General features: G+C 50.7%; 1 protein-coding gene across 1 annotated transcript in view; it reads right to left on the bottom strand.

The window, feature by feature from the left end:
• Positions 1–4,206: 4,206 nt before the first annotated feature.
• Positions 4,207–17,134, bottom strand: part of FAM83F (family with sequence similarity 83 member F) — a 43,611-nt gene continuing 30,683 nt past the window's right edge. The window contains exons 2-5 of the mRNA XM_066257413.1: positions 15,705–15,872; positions 15,046–15,167; positions 12,337–13,028; positions 4,207–5,542 (exon numbers count right to left, since the gene is read on the bottom strand). Of these exons, the coding sequence (XP_066113510.1) occupies positions 5,493–5,542; positions 12,337–13,028; positions 15,046–15,167; positions 15,705–15,872 (1,032 nt within the window). The 3' untranslated portion in view covers positions 4,207–5,492. The remainder of the gene's footprint in view (positions 5,543–12,336; positions 13,029–15,045; positions 15,168–15,704; positions 15,873–17,134) is intronic.

Genomic DNA, 17,134 nt, shown 5'->3' on the forward strand with positions numbered 1-17,134 from the left:
GTGTCTGCAAAGCCAGGAATATTTACTACCTGCCCATTTACAAAAAAAGTTTGCCCACCCTTGGCCTCTGCCATCTGACTTCTTTCACTAGGAGGAAGGAAATGTGCTGCCAGATGACCACAAGGTGTCAGCATTTCACCACAGTGGTTCCAGCTCTGTGGGCTCCTTTAAGAAACCACAGCCAGGACCTGGCACTTCAGCCCTTCCCAACCTGGCTGGAGCCTGTGTGGAGAGCATGGGACTAGTTTGGGAAGTCCAGTGGCTTAGTGCAAGTTGGCAGGATTTTCTGGATGTACTGTTTCTTTGGTTTTGGCTTACTTTGTATTTTATATATGAAAGATTCTCCAAACAAACTAAAGTTGTTAATTTTACCCAAAACTAAAAATCAAGAACAGTTGTGGGACTTTGCACAAGCAGATAAGACTGTAGCCCATGGCCCTCCTCCATGCTGAGAAGCAACAAACCCACAGAGCTGAGGTGGGAACGGGTGTGCATGAGGCAGAGTGGCTCCTACATAGCATCTCTGGCAGGTTTTCTCCTTCTTCTTTCAAAATCTGGGCCTTGATTCCTCCAGGTGGATAGGCATGTATCCCTGTGTGCCAACTACTCAACATGGAAGTGGCAAGTATACAGGGAAGGAACAAGGGAGAGAAGCCAGGAAAGAATGTACAAGAGGGAAATGATAAAGCACCTGATATAACACATTACCTGAAGTACTCCCAGTTACTGGGTTCCTCCTGTCTGTCTGCCACTATGATAAGTGCTTTACTCTGCAGAGCCTTCCCATTCTGAAGACTGTCCTCTCGCCATCACATGCCTCAGCTAAGATCACAGCAAGCAGCATGCCCCTATACCATTCTAAATCCTCCAGCTTCACCAGAGCCTTCCTCTCTCACCACTCATCCCTTTCCTTGTCCAATCACTCTACTTCCAGAACTCTAGGAAGAGATGAGCCAGGGAGTCCAAGCTGCACACAGGAAATGAGAGTCATGAGGCATGGTTCTTGGTTATTAGCACAGTATGGGCTCTTTCCCTTGCTGGTGCCCGGAGGACCATGGCCTCTGTGGGCATACTGCCTACTCTTGTCTCCTCCTCCTCCAGGGTTTCCATATACTTGCTGGCTTCTGTGGCAGGTCCTAACTGGCCTCTTGTGACATGGACATCTGTTCCTGGGGATGCTGCTTAGAGACAGCATTGTCTGTAGACAATGCCTAACTTCTAGCCACTTTTCTGAAGAAAAATTGCCTCCAGTTGGCTGTCACTTGGAGAGGCCACAAGACAGTGCTCTAGGAGGGTCTGGATAACCAGATTCTAGCCTTTCTCATAACTTGGGTGACTTTGGACACATTTCCTCTCATCGAGGCCTATCTCTTCCTCCCCTGCTTTTGTGTTAGCCCTCTGAAAAGCAGTGCACAGACAGCCTCAGCCCTGAGCAGCCTGGAGACCTGGGCCCGCCCCCAGGCTGTAGCAATGGAAAGACGACTGTCCACCAAGGATATCCACTGAAAGGAGCTTTCCCAGAGGAATGGGTTTGATCAGAAAGGACTTTTGATAAACCCAGTCCTTAAGAAATTAAATAACAGAAAGCAGAATCCTGTTTGGCTTTTGTGTAGTCTCAGAAGTTAGAAACAAGACTGAGAGGATCCTGACCAATTCTGGAGGTCCCAACATCCCCACATTGATTAGCCTGGGTTATTCTATCAAATGACTTGAAATTTTTTAATCATTTAACAACAGGTATTAAACAGATACAGGTCTTCAGGCTCAGGAGCTCCAAGGACTGAATGGATACTTATCATACTAGGTGGCAACACATGCTGCCTGTGTGGGTACCAGGAAGCAGGGCCTTCCTTAGATCATAGCTGGGAAGCCAAAAGTTCGCAGGGGAGGGACGAGAAGTTCAGGCCATCCTGACTTCTCTAGGCCTCGGACTGATCCAGCAATTACTCGGCCTAAGAACATTCTCAAGTCTGCACCTGCTGCCTCTTGACCTTCTCTAAGGTGCACATTCTCGCAACCTGATCTGGCTCAGCTCACTGAGCCTGGGTGCCTGCTCTACGCCAAAGATCCTGCCACTGAAATGGTACAGATGATCACAGTGACGGCCGCTGGGACCTCTAGCAGGGAGACTGACTAGTGCACAGCCAGATGATAAACTATATACACAGAGCAGAGCAGGGCTAATTAGCTGCTGAGGGGTATTTTGTCGATGTCCACTCAGAGTGTGGTCCTAACACTCCAAGCAGCACCTCTCACCTGACCTGACTTGAGGAATGTGGCTCTCTGCTGTGAACTCTGGCTGCCTTCCAAGGTGGGACACTGCAAGCACACACAGGTATGTCCAAGGACTTAACTGAGACTGAAGGAAGGGGAACAGATTGGGAGGAAACGTGAAAAGGCACTGGGAAGAGTAAGGCAGATGTGTGCATGTAAACACACCTCTTCCAGGAGGACCAGGCAGTGTAGAGCTAACAAGGCAACTAGATAGAACAAAGAAGGAAGATGCTATGATGTCAGTCACAGAATGTACAATCTGACAAGTCAGCCAACCTCTCTGGGCCAAAGCACTGCCATCCAACTGTTTTAGGGGGTATGCACATGAAAGCGTTTTATGGACCTTCAGGGATGCAAAGTACAGTTGTATTTCTCCACTGGGGTGATTTGACCTACCCCCACCCCTGGGCCACCTTTTTCATCCAGACTTTCTATTAGGTTCTATATAGACAGAGGGCCATGGTGTTAGCAGAGGCTGCTTTAAAAGCACCCTTGAGTGGTCAGGAATAGGACTAAACAAACCTGAGGACAAACAGCTGGCAAGAGACTGGGAAGTTTTGCCAAATCTCAAGGAAAAACCTTCCAGCACCATGCAGGAGTCTCATGCTTCCTGTCTCTATGGGGCAGGATCTAGGGTGGCAGCAGCTACAGGGACTCAGCCCCTGGGTACTTCTGCTCCTAGGAGGTTGGCCTTCCCAAGCAGCCACACCAGTTGTGGACACTCGACCTGCAGGAGCCAATTCAGAAAGTGGGCAGCTTGCTGGTGGTGGGAAGGGCAGTGAAGCCAAGCCCTACACCAAGTGCTCTCATCCCTGTTCCTCTCCAGCCCTTCTGATGCTACCAGCCTCATGCAAAGTGCTGTGGAGTAACCAAGGGCATGATCCACCCTTGAACTTGCCATCCAACTGAGAAGGCCAGATGTACCCTTGAGATATGATGAGAGAATGTTTCACGAAGTGTGGGCAAGTGCTAGAACAGAGGGCAGATGTACTAAGAACTGAGGAGTCAAGAGGCAGAATGAAGTGGGCTGGAGCTCAGGCAGACAAACAAACATTAGGAGCCACAATTTAGGACTTCAGGATCCTTGGCAATCCTTGGGCTACTCTCTTTGCAAGCATCTGAGGGTTGGAGGGGAGGTCAGAGGCCATCTTGTTCAAAACTCTGTAAGGGGATGAGGAAACAGATTGCAGGGGGATGGGAGGTGCCTCACAAGCCAGCATTTCTCCCAATTCCACTGTGCTTGTCTCCTACCTCCTCCATTTCTATGAAGGAAGAGAGATAACCCCACCTTTGCACATGGAGAAACTGGGGCAGGAAGAAAGTCTGCTTTGGGCAGAAGGGAAGAGGGACAGAGGCTACTTTTCTCGTAGAGGAGGCACTAGAATCCCTCATAGAATCTCTTAGAAGTTGGTCCCTCTCTAGCCTCCTCCTATGTCCCCAGAGTTGTCTACTCTCCTTGCCGATGGTGGTCCCTTTCCCCTATTGCAGTTTACCCACCTTGTGTCCCACATTGTCAAGGTGACTGCTTTGAGCTGAGGTGTAGAACCGCTGCATCCCCAAGTTTTCCATCTCTCCCTCCCTTCCCTTCCAGAACAAGCATGTGCCACATTGCCAGGCCCTGGTGCATAAAGGAAGCACTTCCCAGAAAGTGTTTAATCCTCACAAAAGCTCAGGGAGATGGCTCAGGGTCTAATCTCAGGATGAACAGAGGAGCCCTGGTTCCTCCTCTGCACCTCCACTCCCCACCTACAGATTTTTTCAATGACTGCACTGTGCTGTCCCACTTCCTGCTTCTTAAAGGACATCTGGTTTACCTCAGTATAGCCAGGCTCCCCTTGCTGTCCTGCCACACCAGTCTTCCACAGACATCTGGGCCCTCCCCACCACCACCTCCCCACCAGGTGCTGCCAGTGTCCAGGGTTTTGCTGAAGGAAAGACAGAGGACAAGAGTTTGGTTCAGAAGTGGGAGAGTGAGAGGCTGGGAGGCCTGCTGTATTCATGGGTTTATGAGTTTACCATAACCCAAGGGGCCCTGTTTGCAGAGCCTGCAGTTTGGCAGTTTCTCTAGTGTGCATTCACAAACTCTCTCCTTAGACTCCCCTAGTCACACAAGTGGGGTGGGCACAGTGTGTGATTTTAGGCAGATCTCCTGGTCTGGCATCGTGGCCACTAGGCCCTTTGGAGAGGCTGGGGATACTAAAAACAGCTTGTCTTTTGGCAGGGGACTAAGGCTGTTCTTTGGCTCAAATGTAACTATTGAAGGGACCTAAGTCCTGGCTGGCGAAGGGCACTAAGGACTATCTCAGGGCTGGGAGAAAGGGCAAAAGTGGTCCCAGCCTCCCATACCACACAAATCTACCTGTAGGCCAAGCTCTCTTTGTGCCTTGGGCTGTAAATCAAGGCATATTAAGGGAAGGGAGTGGCGTGGCCCAAGTAAAGGCACTAGAAGAACCCCATAATGGCTTGCAGCAGAAAATTGCCAAGAAATCCTGAACCACATGGGGCCAGAGAACTCCACGATGGGGCAGAGTGAGGTGATGGAAAGGAGATCTCAGTACCAAGGCTTTCAAAATGGCAGTGTCAAATTCGGCCACTGCCTCCCAGTGGGAAGTCCTGCCCTCATTCCATTCAGAGTCTAGTGCAGGACCCTTCAGGGACTGTCTGGAAGGCCACAGTAGCCAGTGTCCCGGCTGACCTAGCATCTTCTACCTTCAGTTCAGAGGCTAGAGCAAGACTGGGTTCCTGGCTCAGAGCCCCATCTTCTTCCCTCTTATTCCACCAAACCTGTTGGGGAGACCAGAAGCACCAGGAAGCCCAGAGAAGGAGAAGTCAGGGAGCTGGGGCTGCTCTGGTGACCCTATCATGTTAAGTTATAAAGATATGGGCCCACTCCAGCTGGGGCCCTGCAGGATGAGGCTGACCTACTGGAGGGAGGAGCTTGGGCATAAAGGAGAGCAGACACTAGTCAAGCTTCCAGTTCATGTAAACAAGGAGGCATGACCCCTGCCCAGCCACTGACAGTCTTGTGGAGGCGTGTGACTGCCCTGAGATGTGGCAGATCCTCATATCCAGGATTCAGAGTCCCTGAGACCAGGATGGAGGCAGCTGGGCAGGACAGTAGGGGTCCAATGTGCAAACTGGTACAGGGTTTGACCTGTGTTCTTCATAGGACAGGACAGCAGGGCATCCACAGGTCCTGCCCACTGCTGGCCCGTGGCTCAGGAAATCACGCAATTGCTGGTCTTGGAAGGACTGGGACTTGTTTTACCTGTGGAGACAAGGGACATAGGGAAAGAGGTAAGCGAAGTACTCAGTAGACTTGTCTCCAGCCCCTCTCCTGTGTACTACCCCCACCTGAGATTTGGGGTTAGGGTCACTGCCTCTGTCCCAAGCTGCTGATCTGGAAACAAGTTGGTAGGCTCTTCAGGAAAGCAAGATGGAAGATTGTCCCCGTGCTGGCAGCCTCAGCCAGACTGCCACTGGTTGGGAGATCAAGGGATCTGCCTTTTCCTGACCTTAGTAGGATAGGGGAAGGATGCAAACCCCAAAACAACAACTACAATCAATGACTTAAAAGTCTTGTCAAGAAACAGTTCACCTGTAGTTAATACTGCATGCAGCCTCACAGCCTACAAAGCATAACCATAGTTGTCATTGTCTCAGGTGATCCTCATGGGCGGCCATGCTCTGAGAAGGTATTATCAGTCCTTTCTTTATAACTGAGGGCAATGGGGCCAGCAGCTCCCAGAACCAGTTAGTGCCAGAACCTGATTTTTCAAATCAAGTTATAGCTCCCTCCATGCAGTCTGCCTAGGTTGGAAGAGGAAAAGCTTATGCCTCAGTAAGGTCAGTAGGCTGACCAAGAGCCAGGCACTGTGACAGGGACCATATACCTAGGGAGGTGGTTTTAATGTGCAGGATGGAGGGAATACGTTTCATTAGAAGGAGGGGGGAAAGAAAGCTGTGCTCCTCCAGGCCAGCGAAGCATAGTTCTCCCCTTTCCAGGACCCTTTCATACATTTCCACTTCCTTTAGAATCCCTATCTGAGGTCAGGGGCTTGTTTGGATGGATTCCTGCTCTCAGACCATGGGGAGCTGCGAGGCAGACGCTGACACCTCCTGGCCTGCCTGCAAGGTGTTGGCCATTGGACCCATGTCCTCTGGCACGCTGGCTGCTTATCTCCCAGGTGGGAGCTGCTGAGCTATTTTTGCCAGTTCCTTTCTACACTGCAAGGGTCAGGTCGTCTCCCTAATGCTCATACTACCTTCCTATATCACTTTAGCTGTGAATTTAATTAAGGTGGCAGCTGCCTCTTCTCCTGGGCCATTAGCAAGAAAGACACAGGACAGGCCCAAGTGGGGTCCCACCCCCTGCCCTGCTCCATTAACCATTCTTTGGGACTTACTCCGTCTCCTTGGAGACTGTGCTAATAGCATTTAGAGCTTAGAGGAGGTGGGAGGGGAGCCGATAATCATGCCTGCTCCCTCCCGAGGGTTCCAAGGGTCAAGAAGCTCAGTCATCTCTCATGGCAGTGCTGAGGCTGCCTCTGGTGCAGCTGTGAAGTGATTACATTCTGCCATCCCACAGTCTCCTCATGGCTGCAATGGACATGTCTGTCTCCTCTTCCTCTACACAGTGGCTCATTTTATTTGCTTGGCCTACTGAGCAGATGCCAACTTCCTCCCCAGAGGCAGCAGCATTTTGGAGGCGGTTAAGTGACAAGAGCTCCAGATCAGGAGAGAGACAGGCAGAGCCTGCTTCCTAAGCCTGTACAGGGCCCCAGCGCCTCTAGGAGAAAGCAGGAATGCCCATTCCCACATTCAATGGAGGAGCTGGACGAAAGTCTGGGGAGACCCTCTGTACTCAGAACTCATTTTCATGTCTCTGACAGAGAAACACTTTGAGGGAAAATTCTTTGTGTTCCATTGTTTCTTCATGCACAGGGATAGGGGACCCACCACATGCAGGTGTTTGGCAAGACTGTGAGGAGAGTCAGACCTGCTCAGATTAATAGGGCAGAATCCATGACCAGCCCAAACTTTCTTTTCTTTTCTTTTTTACAAAGTATCTGTGGCATGACTACCTGGAAGAGGCTTATGAGAGAAAGTCAAACCTTAAAGGAAGGTCACACTGGAGTGAGACTGAGGTGGTAGTAGTAGGAGGCCTGGGGTAGGGAGAGAGGTAGGCAGAACACTGATATGAATGGCTGTACTAGGATGAGGGGCTCTACCTTCCTTCAGGTTTCAGGACTTCACATTCCCTTTTCTTTGGAGGATTCTTCCCCTAAATGTCCATCTGGCTCTCTCCCTTCCCTCCCTGCAAGTCTCTGCTCAAGTGTCCCTTTGTCAGAAGCCTTTCCCATTACCCTTTATAGAAAGGTCATTGCCCTCCCACCCTCTCTCTGCAGTATGGTATTCACTCCATCAGGGCAGGGACTTTGCGCGTTCTGTTCACTGCTATGCAAGGAACTTAGCACAGTGTCTGGCAGAGAGCAGACTTTGCAGAGATAAGACATTTGCTGAATTAAATGATTGGGCAGTGGCAAGCTACTCAAGGGTTTAAACAAATACTAATAATATTAACAGTAATCTTGGCATCAAAAGATGGTGACATCTGTGTCCTCATTCACCTAGATGGTGATATAAGCCCTGGCTAGGCCCAAGAGAAACCAGAATGGCAGGAGGATTGTGAAATCTGCCAATGAGAATTAGAATGTTTGCCTCTGCTTTAGAGCCGCCTGAAATCAGTTCCTTGACGAAGGCTCATTCAGTTCCCTTTATCTGTGCTATGTGACTGGACTGTAGCTGGTAACAATGCTCAAGTTTATAGCACGAGACTGCAGCCTCCAAACACCAGATGGGGTCAGCACTCACGCTCCTCAGGAATGACCCTGAATTTTGTATCTCTGCCTTGACAAAATAGCTCTTGAGTAGATTTACCCAGGAACTGGAAGCCCACAGGTCCCTATGGAGCTCTGAACCTCAAAAGTACATTCCCAACCTTCCATCCCAGAGAGGAGAGAGATCTGAGACCTCCAGTGCCCAGGGATACAGAGGCAAATCTGAAGTACCCAAATCCAGGAGCCTAGCAGCCACATCACTAGAAGCCAGGCCACACTGCCAGCCATGCATGAATCAGGAGAACCCAGGAGAGTTCTGGAAAGGCAAGTGCCACTAGAAGTCACCTCAGAGAACCCAGGGAAGAAAAGTGTGGGCCCAGAGAACCTTGGAAGGTAGTGACCCAGAGGTACTCTAGAGCGTAAAGGACCACTTTCTTCTTCCTCTGCTGTGAGATACCAGGGGGAGAGTCAATCACCCATTCAAGCCTCTGGCCCTTCCATTCTTTAAAGATGTAGGGAAATGGTGTCAATTCTAATCTTCCAGAGAAAAGACTTAATGCTTCATGTAAGGCCTTGGGAGGTAAGAGACCATGGTCACCTTTTCTCATTGTGTGTGTGACCATGGATGCAGGGGCTCATCTCTTGTCTGTGCAATGATGTCATCAGGCAGAGTGGTTGTGATTTCTGTGTGAAAGCACTTAGCACCATGTCCACCCAGCACATGCTCAGTGGAAGTCTGTTCCTTTCTTCCTTCTCTTAACCATGTTCAAGAGGGTTGGCCATTTCTCAGTGATTTCCCTGAGAGACCTAGTTGGTGATTCGGAATATCACTTGGAACCTCCTTTCCTAGCCTGGCAGCCCTGAGGGTAGAGCCTTGTCCTTGTGTCACAGTAATCTGCTGCTCTGGGGACCCCTACATGGGAAACACCCAGGGCACTTCTTTAAAATGCAGATCCCTGAGTCCAGCCCAGTGGTACAGACCCCTCACTGCATTTTAACAAAGCTCTCCAGTGACCACTGTTCTCTGAGGTTGGGAGCTCTGCACCAGCGGATGTGTCTGGAGCTCTAGAGGGTCACTCAGCAAGGGTTTAGCCAAGAGAAAAGCCAGAAGGAAAAGGGATTCAGCTTCTGCCAGTAGAGGGGGATATGAGCCTTCAAACAACCAGGTAGTGTCCCCCTCCCCCTATACGCCACCTGAATCCCAGACCTAAAGGAAGGGATTTCTGCAGGTTCTTCCAAGGACCACACTTGGGGTTGCAAAATTCTCATGTTTGACAACTATATACTTCTTATCAAGAAATTTTACAGGCTGTGAGTGCTTAGCTTTTCTATTTCTCTCTCTTTCTTCCACCCTGCCATCAGTCCAGGCTCTCCCTTGCCAACCGGGCAGCAGAGCCAGAAAAGAGACAGAATCAGAGCTCAAAGGGAACTTGGACTCCTTCCCTGGCTCAACCCCCTCTCTTCTTGACCAGGAAATGGCCTCAGGAGGTGGAAGGATGTGTCTAGAGGGTGAGGGGAGCAATGTTTCAGGAGCTGAGATCTGTTATGGTTGTTCTAATGATGGTCTGAATGTTCACTGCAGGACAGGGAGCCTTTCCCTGGATGGGGGCCCTAAGGTAACAGCAAAGCGATTTCCCTCCGCTGACAATCCCAAGTGTACCTGGATTAGTAGTGCCAATCTTGGAGGGAGGGGGACTATGCTGTCAGGAGGCCGATCCTCTAGCACACAGCAGCCTAGTGACCTAGCTTCCTAGTGACCAAGAGGAAGCACTGGGACAGTTCAATCAAGAAGAGGAGTCCGGGTTTTTTGCCCTGCCTTTGAGGAAAGAAAGTAAGCAGGAAGAGAAAAGGTCTCAGCGGGGACTTGAATTTCAGGCCCTCAGGTACTGGATTCCCACCTAGGTGGGAAGAGGCTGTGCTGGTCAAGGCCACTCTTGTGTTTCCCCCTTATAGAGAGGGGGAAAAAATGAAGAGAAATAGGGCCATCTTGCTGGGTACCCCAGGGATCTTCCGATTTTATGTGACTCGAGTTTGCTGTCCTCTCTTCCCCTCTCTCACTTTCTTTGGGTTTTGCTCTCTCTCTGGGTATCAGGTCCTCGGAAAAGGAGGTTCCCCCGGGCACAGTCTGGGTCAGCTTGGGTGGCTGCTGGGCACCATGTGAGTGGTACAACTGAGCAGAGACTGTCCAAGTTATCCAAGCAGAGAACCTCACGCTGAGAGACTCACAAAAGGCAGCAAGAAGGGACAAGACAATAGGCCTTTCGTTTCTATGGAAACAGCATCTCAGGGTGAGGGCCTGAAGGAAGAGAAAGCTTCCACTTCACCTCTGTCAGGACTTGGGAAGTGGCCCCTTTAGTAGTTGGGCTAGCCCCTCCTGCTCCCTTCCCTGCCAGGTGTTCACCATGGCAACCCTGTCTCCAAACAAAAGGTGCAAAGCAGCAGCAGCAGCAGCAGTAACTGGTATTAGGGGAGCCAGGGAGCCCAGGGGAAATGGGACTGGGCCAGTCACCCCCCCCCCCACACACACACACACCAAACACACACAAGATATGGGCACTGGACTGGTAGCGAGTCCTGGCCCCAGTGCTACTTACTGTGCCTGGGACCACTAAATTCACCTCTCCAAGCTTCAACCTCCCACAACCGAGGTGGTTTTGAGGGCCAAGTAACAGAGAGAGCACTTAGTGAAGGACCTAGCACATGGAGGCACCCAATAAATGCTTCCTGGCCAAACACTGGCATAGGACTGGTGCTTCTACTGTGCCCAAGTTCAACGAGATTCCCAGGCCTCTTCTAATTTTAAGAAGCAGAGTATGTGAGGCTCTGTAGCAAGGCTATGGAATGAGTGGAGAGGGGAAGATGGTTAAGATCCTTACACTCAAGCTACTCACCATCAGGTCAAAGCTGGAGCTGTGGGCAATGCAGGAGCCCTGGAAATGTTCAGACTATCCAGGGCAAGACCTCAGGTGACAGGAAGACCCCACTGTCACTACCTGAGCCTAGTCTCACCGCTGCAAGGCCCCAGAGCCACAAACGGAGAAATTTCAACATAGAAACCTTTTCAACTTTGAGATGTTGACATAAAAAAAGGTACCAGCAGTAGTCCTGGCTGTCACCACCAGTCTCTGGAAAGGCCACAATGAAAACTGCTCCAGAGAAAGAAATAAAGGCCAGGACCTCAGAGGATCCCAGAGAGACAGCCAGAAAGAACACCATCAGGAACAATCTCTCCCGGAGGTAAGCAGTATAGCAAACATACTTTATCAAATAAACACAGGGAGGAACCAAGTAAAACTATTTACAACAGAAATGAGGGAAGTGGGTTAGGGCGTTGGTGGAGCACAGGTGAGGGTGGTATGTGTTTGACCAGATTAGATCCTGATGACAAGGAACAAGCTTTGCTAGAGCAAGCCCTAGACCAGGGGTCTCAAACTCAACTCAGCATGTGGGCCGCAGAGCAAGATCACAGCCATTCGGCGGGCCGCACTAGGTCTACAAAAGGCAACTGTTATGCAACACTTTTCTCACTGCAGTTGAAAACAAAAAAAAATCAGTACAACAAGCACAATCGTACATGCAGTTTACTCAGTGTCACAAAACGACCAGAAACTGTAGTTCGCATCACAACTGCTGTTAACTAAGCTAATATCTAGCTAGGATGCTAGAGAAATGAAAAATACAAGTAGGCCCCTAGGCTTACTTAATTTTATCCAAAATATTTTGAACTTCGTGGATTAGTCTGCGGGCCGCACAAAATTGTTCGGCGGGCCGCATGCAGCCCGCGGCCGCGAATTTGAGACCCCTGCCCTAGACCCAGAGGCAGGGTCAAGCCTTAGCCCTGCCACTCAGCAGCACTGTGCCTCTGTGACTTCATTTACAAAGGAGAAACTTTCTAAGCCTCTAGTAGTAGTAATAAGAGCTTTCAGACTACCCCATGCCCAGTACTGTTCTGAGCACCTTATTATATCCTCAGAACAACTGGACAAAGCAAGCATCATCCTCCTCTCTTAGAGAAGAGGGAACAGAAACTCAGCCCTGCAGCGGTTGGCCCAAGGCCACAAGGGAGATGAGACCCAGAGCAGAATGGGAAATGAGGACTGTCTGAACCAGACCTCAGCTCTCTACATAACAGTAAGCTGCCTTTCTGCAGGTCTATGAGGCAATGCTGTCTGATAAGGACCAGAGGACCCAGGGAGCCCTGGGCCTGAGTGGGAGGGCTCACCTGAGGCATTGGCACTGGAGCCATTGCTGGGCTTCTTCCCCATTATAAACTCTGCTTCAGCAAAGGTCTCGGTGGAGTGGGAGCTGGCCATGCCGTTGGGTGCTGCAGGCCTCTTGGACCGGCGGCTGAACAACCTGTAGTAGCTAAAGCGCTTGCCCTCCTTGGGCAGGGTGGCCTCCCCTTTGGCAGCTTCTCCCTTGCCATTTTGGGCAAGTGCCTCTCGGGGTTTTAGGTCCACGTGCAGGTGAGAGACCACCCTACCATCCTTCCGACTCAGCTCTCGCAAGGGTATGGGCTCCACAGGAGGCAGCACTTGCTCCAGTGTGACCAGGTCATTCAGGAAGTTCTCCAGGCGCCGGGCTGACTCGCCATCTCTGCTGCCCTCCTCCTGCCCCTCTGGGTTGCCACCAGCCTCCCACTGCTGCCGGGTAGCCCAGCGCATCATCTCCCCTGGGGGATGGCGGCTGCCGGCCACCAGGGCGTACTTGGGGTTGATAAGCTTGCGAGCCACAGTAGAGGAGTAGTTAAGGCCAAGCCTGCCTGCACCTCCTGCCAGGCCCAGGTGCTGGTACAAGTTCACCTCCTCGGAGATGGCGTACAGTTCCCGAAACTCCACATCAAAGGGCTCCACGTTCTGCCCCGTCAGGAGGAGGAGAAGGTTTCTGTCCATATAGGAGGAACTCCAGGTGAACCTGGGAATATGGAGACAAAAAAGCAAGACTTATGTGCTCAGGCTAGTGGTCTCGCCCTGCGAGCAGTCCCTGGGTAAGCCCATCTCAACATCCTGCTGTCCCAGCCCCAGCCTGATCTATGACTGAGTCTGGTGGCCTTGCTGCTGGTGGAAGGCACCCCTAGCCAGTATGCTGGGGTGCTTCCCCTTAACTAACCCAATCCTTCATTTTTCCAGGTCTTGGCCTCGAATGCAGAAAGTGGGCAGTGGGTACAAGGCAAGGACATGAGAAGTCAAGCCTGGTTTCTACCTGGTGTGTCTTGTGAAATGGTGCTCACAGAGCGTACAGTCACAGAGTTGTTGTGAGGCTTGAGAGAAATAATGTGTATAAAATATTCAGCTCAGTAGGCTGGCACAATACCACATTTAATAAGTAGTCACTGCAGCTGCTACTATTGTTAATATAATTCCACTTCTTAATGGCTCTCCTCTGAATTTTTAGAGTAGTGTCTGCAAAGCCCCATACTTTAACCATGTAGGAGGACTTATGTCATTTATTAATTGTTTCAGGTACCCAGGTCTCTTTTCTGCACCTAGATTTTAATTTATGTGGAGGGCGGACACTTGCACAGATAGACTCTCATGTTCCTGGTAACTTCCTTCTGAATCAAAATTCAGGAGACGGCCCTGGCCGGTTGGCTCAGTGGTAGAGCGTCGGCCTGGCGTGCAGGGGTCCTGGGTTTGATTCCCGGCCAGGGCACACAGGAGAAGCGCCCATCTGCTTCTCCACCCCTCCCCCTCTCCTTCCTCTCTGTCTCTCTCTTCCCCTCCCGCAGCCAAGGCTCCATTGGAGCAAAGATGGCCCGGGCGCTGGGGATGGCTCCTTGGCCTCTGCCCCAGGCGCTAGAGTGGCTCTGGTCGCGACAGAGCGACGCCCGGAGGGGCAGAGCATCGCCTCATGGTGGGCAGAGCGTTGCCCCCTGGTGGGCGTGCCGGGTGGATCTCGGTTGGGTGCATGTGGAGTCTGTCTGACTGTCTCTCCCTGTTTCCAGCTTCGGAAAAAAAAAAAAAAAAAAAATCAGGAGACATTTTTTCCACACCACACTCTCACAATTCTTTCCCAGGTCTGGTCCATTCTGCTTCCTACTTGTCACGCCTAACAACTAGCTTCAAAATGCATCAAAATGCAACCATTTGCTGCGGACCATGAAAAGCAGGCTGTGCTTAATATCCAGTAAGAGTTGACCTTCTTTCTGGAATAATCCAGTAGCCACAAAGTTTGAGAAAAAAAGGCTCTTCTTTGCCATCGCATCAGACAATACCTCTTTACTTTTTTTTTTTTTTTTTTTTTCTTTTCATTTTTCTGAAGCTGGAAACGGGGAGAGACAGTCAGACAGACTCCCGCATGCGCCCGACCGGGATCCACCCGGCATGCCCACCATGGGGCGATGCTCTGCCCACCAGGGGGCGATGCTCTGCCCATCCTGGGCGTCGCCATATTGCGACCAGAGCCACTCTAGCGCCTGAGGCAGAGGCCATAGAGCCATCCCCAGCGCCCGGGCCATCTTTGCTCCAATGGAGCCTTGGCTGCAGGAGGGGAAGAGAGAGACAGAGAGGAAAGCGCGGCGGAGGGGTGGAGAAGCAAATGGGCGCTTCTCCTGTGTGCCCTGGCCGGGAATCGAGCCCGGGTCCTCCGCACGCTAGGCCGACGCTCTACCGCTGAGCCAACCGGCCAGGGCCGACAATACCTCTTTAACCTATGACCATGGAGACTCTAGTCCAGCATCTTCCTGAATATGAACATTTATTACAATAAATAAAGGCCTCCCAGGACCTCCTGTCTGCACTAAGCTTTGCTTCCTATGGCCTTATAGGTAGAACATCATTTAGATAACAGGAGGAAGTCAGCAAATTTTGCTTTGGGTATGGATAAGCTCAAGGTGGTTCCTGCCTATTCCCAACGTTCCCCAGAATTAAACCATAGCCCTAGCTTTGACCTTGGACTGCAGGCTGAACACCCCAGGACTGGCCCAACTCACCTGTAAGATCCCATGGCTACTTTTTCACCATCTACCATTAAGAACTTTGACGACAGGGTCCCCTTTATCTTCCCCATGGACATATAGAAGCCAATGCCTGTCACAAAGCGGACTCGGATGTTCTATTGAGAAGAGAAGAAAGACACTGTCACTTAGGTTGGGACCTGCAAGGTCTGAGCTATGTTTTTGCTTAGGCAGAGGAGGAGGTCTCTTGTCCACAGGACTGCCTGCTGGCTCCTGTCTGCACTAAGCTTTGCTTCCTATGGCCTTATAGGTAGAACATCATTTAGATAACAGGAGGAAGTCAGCAAATTTTGCTTTGGGTATGGATAAGCTCAAGGTGGTTCCTGCCTATTCCCAACGTTCCCCAGAATTAAACCATAGCCCTAGCTTTGACCTTGGACTGCAGGCTGAACACCCCAGGACTGGGCCAGAGCAGTCTCCTTAACCTCAGCAGGCTTTTGATAAAATTTAAGCTTGGCATATAATTTAGGGTTATCAGTTCACAGGACAAGGTTGAGATCTTCTGATTTCAACAGAAGGGGTCAAGATCTTGATGTTTCTCTGAGCCCCTGAGCTGGAGAAGAGGCAGAGAAAGGGTCAGAGGCAGTTTCTGTCTTAACTCCTGTCTCCCCATCACCCACGGTGGTACAACTCACCCGAATACGGAAGTCAGTGAGCTCCAGGCCCTGACACATCTCCAGGAAACACTTCACGCCTGCCTCATCCAAGATGATGTACACTGGGACCCGGCGCTTAGAGGCAGCATCTACAATGTCTTGGAAAATATCACTATCGGTAAAGAGGTCCATGACGACAGCAATGACCTGGATAGGGAAGGGCACTGGTGAGACATATGGTAATTACACACCAAAAGAGACACACCTTGGCCCACAGAGAGGACCAACTAGATCTGGAGTAACTGGTGGCCAAGAGTCAAAGACCCCTTCTGTACCTCTCCTGAGTTCTCCACAGCCTCATCCATGTCTGAGCACACCTGAGCCCAGGAGATGGGCTCTCTGCTTTGGGAAATTCCTGAGGGTATAGGCCGTCCCTGACCAATGCCTACCAGCTCTTCAGGAGATGCATCGGGGAAGATCTAGGAGGCTGACAGCTGGTCATGGTGCCCTTTGGAGAATAGCGGGCTCAGGAAGATGTGATCACTGAGAGACATGGAATAGATTCATTTCCACAAGCTGCAGATCTGCTTAAATACCACTTTCTCAGCAGGTGCTATGATCTCTGTACAGCTTCCCTAAGGGCAAAGCTAAGGGAAAAGCCCTGTGCTTCCCTAAGGGCTGATCTGGGCAGATCTCCAGTGAGCTTAGCCTACAGGTGTCCAGACCAACACACTGCTTCCTCAAATCAAGGTCACTGCCTAGGTCACTGCCCTTGATTGCAAAATGTCCTGATAACCCATGCTTAGAAGTCAAAGCCTTCTGCAGCCTGAGGCACATCTGCCCTTCTGACCTTAGCTTTCTACATTTTCCCATATAGCACACCTCACCTCCTGCCTGACCTCAGCTCCAGTGCAATAATTTTCTTGTTGGCCACAAGCACTGTGCACATGACACAGAAGAAAGGGTATGCTTTTGGGTCAGAGAGATTTGGTTATGTGTTAGGCAAGTCACTTAATCTTGATAAGCCTCCTTATCTGTAAAGTGGAAATACCCTGTAGTTTTGCCATTAGGATTACAGATAATGTCTGTGAGGCATCAGGCACAGTGCCTGGAATGGAGTCCTCAGTAAACAGTAGCTGCTATGTGGTTGAGGGCATCTGCTGGTCATCGAACTCTGAAGTCAGACAGACCAGGCATGAGTACCAACTCACTGTGGACTCATCAGAGCCCGAGTTTCCTTGGCAGCAAGATGGAGCTAATAGTTGCACCTATCTCAAAGGGCTGTCGTGAGGGCTTAGAGAGATTAAGCTGTGAAAACACTTAACACAGTGCCTGGCACATGGTAAACTCAATCAAGTGGTACCCTCTCTGCCATTGATGCAGGATAATAAGAAGTCAAAAAATTCCTTGGCAAGTGGAATGGGGAAACTCAGAGAGCTAAACAAATTGGCTGAGCAATTTACAGCCAG

Source organism: Saccopteryx bilineata, chromosome 1 (genome assembly GCF_036850765.1).
Source record: "Saccopteryx bilineata isolate mSacBil1 chromosome 1, mSacBil1_pri_phased_curated, whole genome shotgun sequence".
In the NCBI taxonomy this organism is placed as follows: Eukaryota; Metazoa; Chordata; class Mammalia; order Chiroptera; family Emballonuridae; genus Saccopteryx; species Saccopteryx bilineata.